Source organism: Hyaena hyaena, unplaced genomic scaffold (assembly GCF_003009895.1).
Source record: "Hyaena hyaena isolate Hyena2069 unplaced genomic scaffold, ASM300989v1 scaffold_49, whole genome shotgun sequence".
NCBI lineage: Eukaryota > Metazoa > Chordata > Mammalia > Carnivora > Hyaenidae > Hyaena > Hyaena hyaena.
Genome location: NW_024080681.1, coordinates 4,610,750 through 4,623,563, shown reverse-complemented (window position 1 = coordinate 4,623,563; position 12,814 = coordinate 4,610,750). Strand labels below are relative to the sequence as shown.

Here is a 12,814-nt window from a genome sequence, read left to right as displayed (position 1 = left end):
GGCATATGGAGGTTCCTCTTACGCTATTATCTATCTAGGTTTTTAGCCCCTTATTATTTTTTTTAAAGCATTTTTCCAAACCGGGAAGGTAGCAAAAGCAAAATGTTCCCTCCTTCTCTCTCCCATCCCAACCCCCTAAATACACATATTTATGCCACCTTCTGGTATATAATAATATTGTTTATTGTCAAAACTTGTGAGCTTTCTGAAAGGAAGGGTTATGTGTGCGTGTTAAAAATGTACTGATTTCGGGTGCCTGGGTGGCTCAGTCTGTTAAGCGTCTGGTATCTGCTCAGGTCATGACCTCACTTTTTTGGGGTTCGGGAGTTTGAGCCCCTCATGGGGCTAGTCCTGGCACTGTGGCTAGTCTCGCTCTGCTCCTCCCCTGCTCATGCTTTCTCTCTTTCTAAATAAATAAATAAAATAAATAAATACCTTAAACAAGTAGTGATCTCGTCAGTGTCCACAGGCAAAAGGAAATGGTGGATTGAGTAGGAGGCAGAGAAGCCAGGCGACTACCGCCTGAGTGTTTTCCACTTACCCACGCTACTTTCTGTGGATTTTACTAAACACCTACTATGTGATGGGTGTGTTTCAATGGAAGGGAGGTGTAGAATGATTATGTGACTTATTAGCAGCTGCTAATTATCTGGACTTTATCATGCAGACATTACTAATGTCTCTCCAGTATATCTTTTATGGATGAGACTGTATGTTTAACAGCAAAATTACCAGCGGGAATTGGCAATTAGCGGCCACACGGAACTAGATGCGGTGTGGCCTATTTGAACCAGCTTCGATAGTCATCAAACCAAACAGGCCAAAGTTTTCTTCAGTAGAAACTGCCCCGCCAAGTGGTTTCTGGATCCTTCTCAGAGGAAACGGCAAAGGAGCTGAAAGCCACCTCTTTCAACCACACCAGAAACTGGCTCTCCACGGCGATTCTGGACTCACAATCCGTCTTGGGCACAGACGTATCAAACCAAGACTGGAAACCCGTTGACGTCCCATCCCAAAGTAAGAAGCGCCACGTTCCGCCATCCCCCCCCCCGGGGGTGTCGGCCCAGCTCGAATGCCTTTACAGTTTCTCCTCTGTCCTGGGGTGGGCTGGCAGAAAGCTACCTGCGACTCCCCAACGTGGATAATCGCATCTGTCTCATCTCAGGCTAAGCAGCAGATGGGGACGAGTTGTGTTCCCGAGAAGAGTCTCCGAAGTAGGCAGGGAATCGTCTCGCCGGTGTTCATTTCTGTCCCTGGGCTGGGGAAAGGGGAGGAACGGCCCAAGGGAGCCTCTCTTCTCCTGGCCCCCTCTCCCCCCCCCTCCCCCCCTCCCAAAATTGGCAGCCAGTCGGCGGCTCTCCGTCTGGGGTCTGGAGGGTGGGGAATGTGGGTGTAGGGGCCGGCTGGAGAGGCTCTCGCTAGCGCTGCCTGTGGCCAGACCCGCCTCCCAACCCCTCGCGGGCGCACACTTACGTCCACCCAGACACACTTCGCGCGCTCCCTCGCGCTCTCGCTCGCCCGCCGCCGCCGCCGCCGCCTGCTCTCTCCCTCCTGCTCTCCCTGGTCTCTTTCTCCCCCCCCCCCTTTTTTTTTTTTTTTGGTACCATAGAGTTGCTCTGAAAACAGAAGATAGAGGGAGTCTCGGAGCTCGCCATCTCCAGCGATCTCTACATTGGGAAAAAACATGGAGTCAGCTCCGGCAGCCCCCGACCCCGCCGCCAGCGAGCCGGGCAGCAGCGGCGCGGACGCGGCCGCCGGCGCCAGGGAGACCCCGCTGAACCAGGAATCCGCCCGCAAGAGCGAGCCGCCCGCCCCGGTGCGCAGACAGAGCTATTCCAGCACCAGCAGAGGTAGGAGGCTGCGAGAGGGGTTGGGGAGGGGGCGGCGGGAGCCCGGGAGCGGAGCGGGGGCCGGCCGGGAGCGGGCGCCCGGAGCGCGGGGGCCGGGGCCGCGCGCGAGCCTGCGGCGGCGCCCCGAGCCCGGAGAGCCCCCCTCCCCTCCCCCCTCCGCCCCCCAGAAATGTTGCAAACTTTTGCAGCCCGTTCTCGGGTTGCAGGAGGAGAGGGGGGCGGGGGAGGCGGCAGGAGGGTTGACAGCCGGCGGGCTCACCCCCTGGCTTTGATTTTTCTGCGAAGAGGAGGAAAGATGCGTAGCCCAAATTAAATACGCTCCCCCAAAATACGGAGAACCGGAGAGTGGGGGCCCGGGAAAGAAACTTTTAAAGCGGCAGTGTCCTTTTAAGAAGGGGAAAAAAAAATCCGTTTATGGCCACCCTCCTCTGGCTTTACCTTTTCTCCTCTTGACAGTTTTGGCCCAGGCTGCCCCAGACCGGGTGTGTTTTCAGCCCCCGCAGAGCTGAGGGGGTGCGGGAGTTGTGAGTGACCTGGGAAACCCCGAGGGTAGAGAGGGGGCGCTTCTGGATCTGGGGGCGACGTGGGCACCTTCTCTGGACCACGGCGGTGGGTTTGGGATTTGGAGGAAGGGCTGGAGGAATGGGGGTGCGGGCGCGCGAGGTGTTCGCCAAGTTGTTTGGCGGACGCGGCGAGGGGAGATCCGCAAGTTTGAGACCCCGGGTTCGCAGCCCGGCGCCCAGGCTGGCGGGGGGCGTGTGCGCGCCAGTGCGCGGAGGGCGGCGGTGCTGTGGGGCGCTCCACGCGCATTCGGAGTGAGCGTCTGCAAAAGCAAACAAGCAGAAACCGAAAGATCGAAATGCACCCAAACTTATTTCTGCCCTGGGAATCCTTCCCTCTCTGAGGTTCAAGCGTTTCTGTAAGAACCTGGGAATGGTCAGCGAGAGTTGAATGCTGGTTGGATAGTGCGAGAAATGCCCCCCCCCCTTCCCTGAGCGATTTTTACACTTCATTTTGGAGTATGTGCGGAGGGGGCGGGGGACTCCATTGCCCCCTCCTTGGTTTTTCCTAGTTAAAAGTCGAATGTTGGGGAAAGCTCACTGTCTTTCTTAAAGGTGTGGGAACCTGATGTGTGTGGGGGGGTGCCTTAGGGGGTGGGAGATTATTTATTTGATTGCGCCTAGAGTTTGCAAAGAACCGGAGGAAGCTGCGGCTTTAATTGCTGTTGTAAATAATGTATAAATCACGCCTGTCACTCCGAAGGAAGCGGGCTCGCGCGAGCAGCCCGGGGCTGGGGATCGGGAGGATCTCCAGCCCAGCCTTGGGCACTGGCCCAGCGCGCCCCCTCCTCTTGCCACTCGGCTTCTGGCGGCGATTGGGGAGGGCTGGGGAGAGGCAAGTGGGGGCCCGGGAGCCGCTCCCTTCCTCTCGATATTATAGTTGGAGGTAGGAATATGGCTGATCATATGCTGGCTGTTTTACAGTATTCCCCCCCCCACCCCCACCTTAGCCACACCCCCTGTCCAGGCGCTTTCCCATTCACGGAATTCGAGTACAGTAAAAGCCATCAGGATGACACACACGAAAAACATTTAATTAAAGGCGATTTCCCAGGAGTGAACACGCCGAACCGCGGTTTGAGCGGGAGGGGGGTGCATCCAGGGCCGAAGTAAAGGGAGGGGGATCAGGGCTGGGGGCCGGGTCCTGCCGCCAGCTCGGGTGAGTTTGTGTGTGGAGAGCTTTTGGCTGCAAAGAGTATATTTAGACCCTGAGACGGTGGATTTGGAATGCGAGCGGGTTATGTAACAGGGTTAATCAGAAACACTGGAGAAAATCCCCTTCATGTGTTTCTGAGTTTTTTTTTTTTTTTAAGTGGGGGGGACATAGTATATAAGAAGCCACACTAATTTCTGGTTTGTGCTGCCACCCCCCTCTGTCTCAATCTCCCCCCTTCCTTGTGTTATTAGCATCTTCAGGTGTCATTCTTGCCAGAAGGTGTTCTTGCAAGAGAGCAGGGTGGCAGGCTGCAGAACTGACTAACAAATCCGTAACTTGCTGTTCTTGCAAATTATATAACGCTGGGCATTCAGTACCACCAGCCCCCTAGGAATGGCAGAAAGGGGAGAGGGACAAAGTAGGGGTGGGATGCATCTTGCACAGCTGACCTGTTGACCTTTATCCCCTTGCCCCCTACAGGGTCACAGCTTCCCCTCGCTCTTCTTTGAACCAACCCCTAATCCATCCCTCCTGAGATTTACTAGGGGGAGGGAGAAGAGGTAAGGCCCAAACACTCAACTCACATCCTGCACGCAGGCACTAGGTTATATAACAGTCTGAATGGAAAAAGGAAGGTCAGAGATGGAGGCATCCTTTAGCTAACACAGCAGTAGTAATAGCTTCCAGAAATTGTGTGCATTTGCAGACTTTAACCTGGGATGTAGTGTCTGCTCCTCGGGGATACCAGTCTTTTGTATGTGTGACCTAACGAGAAAAAGAGAGAATGTGTAAGTATGCCTGGTAGATGAGAGTGATTTGAAAATGGGAAATGTTTGGGTTTTCAGATGATGTAATGGAGTTGGCAGAATATGCAAGCCAGCTCCCAGAGTGTAAGCAGCAAGAAAATTGAAGCTGGCATCCAGTATTAATGTTGCATAAATTACAATATCGGAAAGAAATTAACCTACACACTAGGTGATTACGCCTTTTTAATACTTAAAACATAAAGGCACACAACTCAAAAGGAAAAGCAAACATCATCACCTTATAGTTAGCATTTTCAACCTCAAGGAGGATTGAATGGAGTTCTTGGCATTGGGTGAAGTGGGAAGCTTTTGGATTTGGGGGATGCTTTCCAGAGAGGTAGCAGGGTTAGCTCCCAGCCAGCCAATGTGTGCAGTCCGCAGAAACTGTGGTCTGGATTCTCATGACATTGAGGTGACCTCAGGAGACATTACCTAGATGGACTTGAAGCTGTTGCTGAATGCAGAGCTCCTGGGAATCCCCGTGTGAATGGGCTGCGTCCCCTTAAGTGCCTGAGCTTCCAAAGCTTCCAAAATCCGGATGCGTGACTGTAATCTGAAAGACGGACCTCCCCCTGTCCTTAAAACTAGCAGAGATCTGTAGCAGTTGTACCGAAACTGTCCCGTTTTGTAGGTAGTATTAATGATGGGTGGTGTCAGGACCATCTTCACAGCACAATGAAAGGGAATAAAGAAAGGCAAGAGACAACATGGGGAGTAAGAATGAAGCGGAAAAACCCACAGCGAATCTTTAAATTAACAAGGCTTTCAGAGACTTCAGGGAGCCATAAGCATTGTGACATAACTGTTGTTAAAAACCCTTTTCCAGAATCTCATTATTATATGCATGCCAGAAGCTTACATATTTTACTTCCCTAAAGTTATCCTCGCAGGGCTGTGTGGCACGCAGTTGGTTTGGAACACCAGTGCCGTAGGTTGAGGGCTTTTAGGGCAGGCCGGCCTAAGGGAAAAATCGAAACCAGAAGATGGGATTAACACTGAAAAGCTCAGTTGGGTTGAGATTGAACGCCCTGGAAGCTCAGTTTAGATTGACCTAAAATCAGTTAACAAGGCCTATAGTTTATTTGAAGCCCCGAGGACTTCTAGAACCACACAACCAAAGTGCTTCCCCTCCACGCCCCCCTTTCAGTCTTGGCTGATTCACTTTCTGGTAGGTGCCCTTCTTGCTTGGTAATTTAGAGCCCTATCTAGAGATTGATTCGCAGATCAGCTTTTCTAACACGGACCTGGCTCTCCACCGTGAATAAATGATTCCCCATAGTTTGAAAGAGCTACTGTCTGGGATAAAATCCTTTGCCAGAGGGATGGAATAATTATTTTTTTTTTTTAACTAAGGGACTTTAATTTTCCGGTAAATTGCTCATAAAAACATTTATAATTATACCCTTAAAAAATGTAATGGAATAATTTTAGAAAATGCATTTGGTGATAGTTATGATAACCTTTTCCGTTGCTTCCCCTTATTTCTTAAAAAGAATTGAATTATTAATCCAGAAGTCAAATCCCGGGTGGCTAAAAAACTTTTGTAGAAGACTCTTTTTATGTTAGTCACCTTCTGGAATTTTCCAGAACCTACTAGCATGATGAGAAGCCTTCGGTGTAGAAAACGTCTCCCTTTCCAAAGCTGAAATATGTGGAGCCTGCATGGAAGCCCCCTTACCATGGGACCCTTCAGCTGGTGTCTTCAAGGCAGCAGAGGTGACAGCGGTATACACTGCTCATTCCACACCAGGCTCCTAAGTGGGATGTAGGGAGGTGTGAGAAAATTCATTGCTGTAGGTGAAATGTTCTGAGGATTTTTGGGGACAGCTGAATTGCTTTTGGAAGCAAACTAACCCCTGTCCAGAGCTAGCCTTTGGAATGTGAGTGAGACAAACCCATGGGTTCTGATCCTGGGGCCACACTCTTGTCACCTCTGACTTAAAATGCATGTTTTTCTCTACATTCTCCCGTTTTTGCCTCCAGGAAGTTGTGGTATGATGTTGGAAGTGCAGGCTGGGTTGGATGTCACTGAAAATTCTGCCTGTGTGGTATGGTGGCTTCTAGCATATAGCACTTTCTCTGAGTGTGTTCTTCCTTTGTGCCCTCATCTTCGTCTACTTCATGAATTGTGCTTCTTAGGTTATATATGTACTTATGTGTCTGTAGAAACAGGCACATTTCAGGTGTCTGGGGAGAAGTTATGATGTGATTGCCTTGTGTGCAAAAGACTGTTTTCTAGAAAATCTAGCTCTCTCCGTATGACATAACGTGCTGCTCACCCGCTTTCTCCTCTTTGAGCCATTGTTCAGGGACTTTGAGGGGAGGTATACATCATCTGTTCCCTCAAAGAGATTACTGACCAGTCTTCCCAGTTAGTGATAGATTCTTCCAGAGCGACAGGAGTCTGCTTGGAAAGGCCTTCCGGTTCCAGAGTGAACATTAACTTAAAATGTGGAATACCAGAAGTTGAATATGAAGACTGTCTTCCTTGTTGAGAATTTAAGAGCAGTCTCTCTCTCTCTCTCTCTTTCTCCCCCCTTCTTTTCTCCCCCTCCCCCACCTCTGTTCTCCCATCTGTCATTTTTAAAGTAGTGTTTTGGTTTTTTTGGAGGTGGGGGGAACATGCGTGTGTGCGCATGCGTGCATACGCATGTGAGATTCATAATGGGAAGTGTTGGTTTGGAAATAAGCTGTTAAATTTTTCGCTCATGTTAACTAAAGTGTATGTTAAGAGAAATAAAAGTGAATCATTTTGAATTAGTGCTTTAAAAAAATTCTCCAGATAATCAGTGTTCAAGAGTTGATTAATATACAGTAAATCATGATTTTTCTATAAGGGGACCAAGGCATTACTAATGAATTCGTTTTTCTGGCTAACAGTAGATTAACCAGAAATCTTTTCTGTCTTTTTCTTATTGAATATGATTTTTAAATGTGCTGGTCCCCTTTCCTACCCCAGAAAGAACATTGGGAATGTAATTGAATCTTTCTCTGAGGTTTGAGGATCTGACAGTGCCACGGGGTCACTGGTCGCAGGATGAATTCTGATTGTACATTATAGAATTGTGAATGGAGGCGGTGCCAGAGATTGGACTAAATCTGCCCTGATCCCAGCTTGGAAATTGTTTTCTTTTTCCGTTAAGTCCTCGATATTAGTATGTTTTGTTCTTTGCCTTTCTTGTTCTCTAACTTGTAGGGACCAAAATGGAAATTCACTTCAATTAGTTGATTCTGGTTAATTGAGGTTTTTACTTTCTAGGAAAATTTCAGCCCGAATCAAGAGCCCTAATTCTTTCCTTACCGTTGTAGAGGATGTAAAATCATTCTCAGGTATTTAAGAAGACACTTTGTTGTATTTACAAATAAGTTACGTAATATATTACCACAGCATTATGTAACTTCTCCCCCGTGTAATAGTGGTGGATAGAAATAGCAGCTAATTTTGCCTCTTCCTTAGGTATATTGAGGGGCATCTGATAAATCCTAAGAGCTAGGAAATTCTGGGTGTGAGGGAAGACTTTCAAGAATATCAATAAAGAACATTGAAATTCCCCCAAAGGAAATTCTCCTTTAAAGTGTGGGCCTTTGTTCACCGGACCAGGATGGAAAGCCTCCCCAGGACAGTGCCATCAGAGGCTGGCTTCCTCAGGGCTGTCCCACCTGACTTAATGATAGTCTGCCACTGTCATCTGCTATCTTTGATGTCTCAACATTGCAGATTCCTTTTAGGAGTCATGGTGTTCTTTTGCGACAGCGCAATTATTATTATTTTGTTTTTGGAGTAAGGACACCGAGGAGGTTGTCTAGAGAAGGCAGAAGAGGGGGATGGGGCACGATGAGGAATACATGTGCCGCGGCTCATGGCTCAGCTTTTCGCTCCCACTGTGACGTGCTGACGTCACAAAGAAGTACCGGTAACAATTCCCTTGTGTTGGTTGAAGAGCAGTTTTGTTTTGTTTTGTTTTGTTTGCTTTCCTGACAGATGTTTATGGCCTCTGTCGACATGTCATCCTTACAGTCTTATCACATTACGTGCCGTGGTACATGGACGGTGGCTTGGCCCTGTGGCCTCCTGGTGACTGTCTGTGCGCAGAACTGAGGCCCACCGCCAGTTGAGAGTACAGATTTCCCACCCCCTTGGAGATTCCGGTTGTTTCTCCTGGAGCTCAGTCAGAGGCTGGAACTGAATCGGAAGGCGCGCGGCGTTGAGAAGCCTCATGGCCTCCCAGCCACTCATCCTCCATAGCCGTCTTACTGGCATTTGAGTTTTGGTTGTGAATTGTCTTAAAGGTGTTTTTTCTTTTCTTTTCTTTTCTTTTTTTAAAAATAATCAGGAAGTTCCTCCGCCCGTGAACAGACCGTAATAGATGCAGCTCTTCTGGGGCACAAGGAAGGGTGCCACTTAGTACAGGATCCTCAAGCCTGTGAAAGAGGCAGCGCCTTGTTAAAAATACCTAGCTTACTTCGGGGGAGGATTTGGCTGAATACTGATGAAGTTTATGAAATATGAATGTAGTGAAGTTGCTGTACGTAAGTGGTAGGCGTGTGTGAAAGAAGTAAGAAGAAATAAAATTGTGTATAAATGACACTCCGAAACTTGATGGCATTATATACGTGACAGGAATGGTGACTTTTGGGTCTGTGCTTAATGGGGGAAAATAAACTGGCTTAAAATCTATATGTCACACTAGATTTGGGACTAACAATTAGAGAATATAAAATGACTGAACTTATTTTGCGAGCAAAGAATGATACTGAGGATAAACAGGGGGGAGGGGGAGATGAGGGGCCAACACTTGAATTTATAATGAGGTATGGTAATCACTGTTTTCAATAATCCAGACTATTAACTACTGTGCTGCTAGGTAGAGAATTCGTTATAGCCAAACAAAAGGCATAAATCGGAATTTGAGGTTGTGTGGGAGAAATCCTCTTGATCCCCAAAGCATAAATGCATGTACCGAGAAGCAGAGCTGCACACGATGTAATTTTTTCTGTCTTATCCTGATTAATTGACAGCCAACTGTATGCCTCTTTCCTGAAGGTGACTTTACAATCTCCAGACACAGACATTTCTCTCTGAAGTGGAGTGAAGGAAGGAGAACTCACAAGCTAAAGTGTGTTTCACTGGGTGAAGTATTTTGGGGGCGAGATAAGGAGAGTGCAGCAGGGGAATGGAGCAGTGTGTACAGGGAGGAAGAGTGTCTGTGGGGGGCTGGGGAGTGGGGGCTGTGCGTGAGGAAAGGAATCTCTGGAGGGAACGGAGGCTTCTGTGCAAAAGAAAATGAAATTAGCATTGATTCTGAAATGGCTGGGAATGTGACTTTCTAATTTTAAATTATCTTTAACAAGGGCAATGAAAAGAGGAAAAGTTGACACTTTGAGAAGTTATGACGAACTTGTCGAGAATGCCAATTGACAAAGGCAGGTAAGGGAATACTTGGAAAAACAGAACAAGAACAGGTCTGAAGGGCATGATGTTCTCCTTCCTAGTGCGTTGAGGGAATTGGCGGGCACGTTTATTGACTCTTCCAGTTAGTTTTAAAGAAACCTGAAGAAATGGACAATGACGGAGAAAAGCCAACCAGATGCGATTCTCCCCTTCCAGAAGCAGAGAGGCTTTTCTCATCCCACATGGTCGATGCCGGTCCTGGGAAAGACTGACTGTAGAAGTGAATGGATTTCCAACAAACAAATCACAGAAGAAACAAGGGTGTATTTAGCAAGTCTAAAACCTCTTTAGTAAACTGTGTTGCTTTTTGTTTTCACTGTATGGTCATAAAGCCAGTGGATGGTAAGAAGGCCATGGTTAATGACACGGTGTGTACTCCCAGGAACGGGTGTGTGATGGGGACGTTTTATCTGAAAGGACAGGGCATCTGGGAGGCTGAACTGCCCATAACTGTCAATTGTCCAGGTAATGAAGCATTGGAAAGCAAAGGCAAATGAAATACTTTGATAATCAAAAATGACTCTTCTTGTAGTGATCCTATTGGTTGACCGATGATGGCAGGTGTGACATCGTGAGCTGTATCTTACCGTTTCTGGCACTCATCGCCCATTTCTGATGAGCGCATTTATGCAGAAAGTGGGAACCCGGACAATTTCTGTAGACCAGGCTGTTAACCCAGAAGATGTAAAATTTCACAGTGTGAAGGATGAAGGTTGAAGATTAGCGAGGCTCTAAAATTTCTTGAGGCCCTACAGAGAGTCTGTAGAAGAACTGATACTACACTGATTGGCTCTCTGGGAAGTCCTAGAGCTTGTTTTCTAATCTTGCGCCTAAGGGTATGTGCTAGGTATGTGGTGCTCGCTCATGATGCTGCCTCTGGTCATGTTCTATTAGCCCAAAGCCTGTTAGAGACAGAAGGGACCTTATGAATCATCTAGCTTGGCCCTCCTGACTGAAACTGACACTTACACAGGTCTAATAAGGTGCCTGAGGTTCCGTTCCTAGTAAGTAGCAGGGCTGTGACCAGAGCACAAGTCTTCCACTTCCACACCCAGTGTTCCTTCCACTTGTGCTGTGCCAGGGTGCTCAGAAATTCCAGGAAGGTACAAAATCAAGTTCCTGCCCCGCCAGGAAAGCCCCCTGAGGGGCTTGTGTGTCCACAAGTCAATCCAGCATGAAATAGTTGATATGTATGAAAGTCAGTGCCCACCCTGTGGGTTGTACAGCAGTAATGGGACATTATCAGTTATTGTTACTTTTTTTTTTTTTTAACCCCACCAGGCATTTTTGTTGTTATATAAAAATTAGCCAGTAAACTTGTGGCTGTGTCAGTAAGGCCATTCTAAAGCATAGTGATCGTAGTGTCTGTAGCTCGTTCTCTGATTCAGTAGGAAGTAAAACAGAGGCTCTGGCGGGGAGCATCGTGTAGTTAGGGCCTGCGTGGGCAGTTATACTAGCTGGAGCTGGCCGCAGCGGGGGCCTGTCTCAGCAACAGCTCTCTTTCCTCACGGCAGAGGATTTTAGGCTGTTCTTTTTATACAGATGCTCAAAAGCAAGTCTGCCAATGGAATACTATATAGCCAGGAAAAATCAGGTGGTAGTAGAAAAATATCTTTTGACAGAGGAAAATGTTGGTCATCTATTAGTGAAAAGTAATAGCTTTCATAATAGTATGCACAGAAGGACATCATTTTTGTAAGGAGCTACAGTGTGTGTGTGTGTGTGTGTGTGTGTGTGTGTGTGTGTGTGTGTGTACATTACTATGGACCCACGTATACTTTGATAATGAAAGGATAAAGTGGTTATTTCTGGATTGGCATGAGTTTCTTTTTCTTTGTGCTCTTTCGTATTTCTGACTTTCCTGCATTACACATGTATTACTTTTGTAACTAGAATTAAATAAATCTTATTTTTTTTTTTTTATCAAAAAGATTGTGTGTTGTGAAACTGGGGGTACTTTGAAGGAACTGATTCTGAACTTAGTATGTTATACAGAATTTCTGGGTATTTTTGGATGAGCCAAGTTTACTGGCCCAAAGAGCAGTGCCTTTGATGGTCACATTCAGCCAGGAATGTCAGGAAAACAAGGGTCATTCAGCTTGACTATGAAAAAAAAAGTGTCCAATATTGGAATTCCTTGCCCCTGTAGGACAACGTCTTTTAAGTGTTTATACTGTGACCTACAGTGAGAGAAACATACTACGCACATACGCACACATACACACACAGGTGTACACACACGTGCACACACACACATACACACACATGCACGCACACACACATACCACATGGGTGCAGTAAACTTTTCATGTAAAATATCCTTTACCTACAATGCACTGTTATTTTTGCTCTATTATTTACAGGCAACATACAAATTGCAAGCCACCAAATTGGTTTCATGATCTATTTATGGGCTGCCTCTTGTAGTTTTAAAAACCCTGTCCGGAGCATGAGGTAGAAGCAGCCTTTTTGTGAGCAGTGGCCTGGCAGCAGGAGGGAGAGCAGGAGGGATGGACTGTTTCCACAGTAACTGATGTGGGACTCCAGGTGTTACTCATCATGATTTCAGGGGGGGAGAAAATTAATGTAAATACTTATTACTTGTAATCATACGGTATCTTTATGCCACTTTTAGCACATGTTCATTAATATCCTGTTACATTTAGACGTGCATCTGCCTAGACTGGCTTAGAATGTAAATTCTGGGATCCCTTCTGCTCGGATTTGATGTCACTGTGTAAAGAGAAGAGCGTGGCATTCTTTCATTCAACAACTGTTTTCTGAGCCCCTTGCCTGTGCCAGGCACTGTGCTAGGCTCCGGGGTAAAGCAGCAAACGGGAGACGTCGGATCCCGGCCGTCCAGGATTGTATGTTCTCGTAGTGACATCTCTCAGTGAAGCCCGTGGTCTGGGTCACTTCTGATGGTTCTCTGCTGCATGCGTCTTGGACTTGGCCTTTTTCAGCCCAGTTCCTCATTCGTGCTTCGACCT

The 12,814-nt window shown here is 47.3% G+C and overlaps 1 protein-coding gene across 1 annotated transcript in view; it reads left to right on the top strand.

Annotated features, from left to right (window-relative positions):
- The first annotated feature begins 997 nt into the window (after positions 1 to 997).
- The window catches only part of RORA (RAR related orphan receptor A), a 724,310-nt gene continuing 712,493 nt past the window's right edge, over positions 998 to 12,814 (top strand). The window contains exons 1-2 of the mRNA XM_039230592.1: positions 998 to 1,017; positions 1,610 to 1,850. Of these exons, the coding sequence (XP_039086523.1) occupies positions 1,685 to 1,850 (166 nt within the window). The 5' untranslated portion in view covers positions 998 to 1,017; positions 1,610 to 1,684. The remainder of the gene's footprint in view (positions 1,018 to 1,609; positions 1,851 to 12,814) is intronic.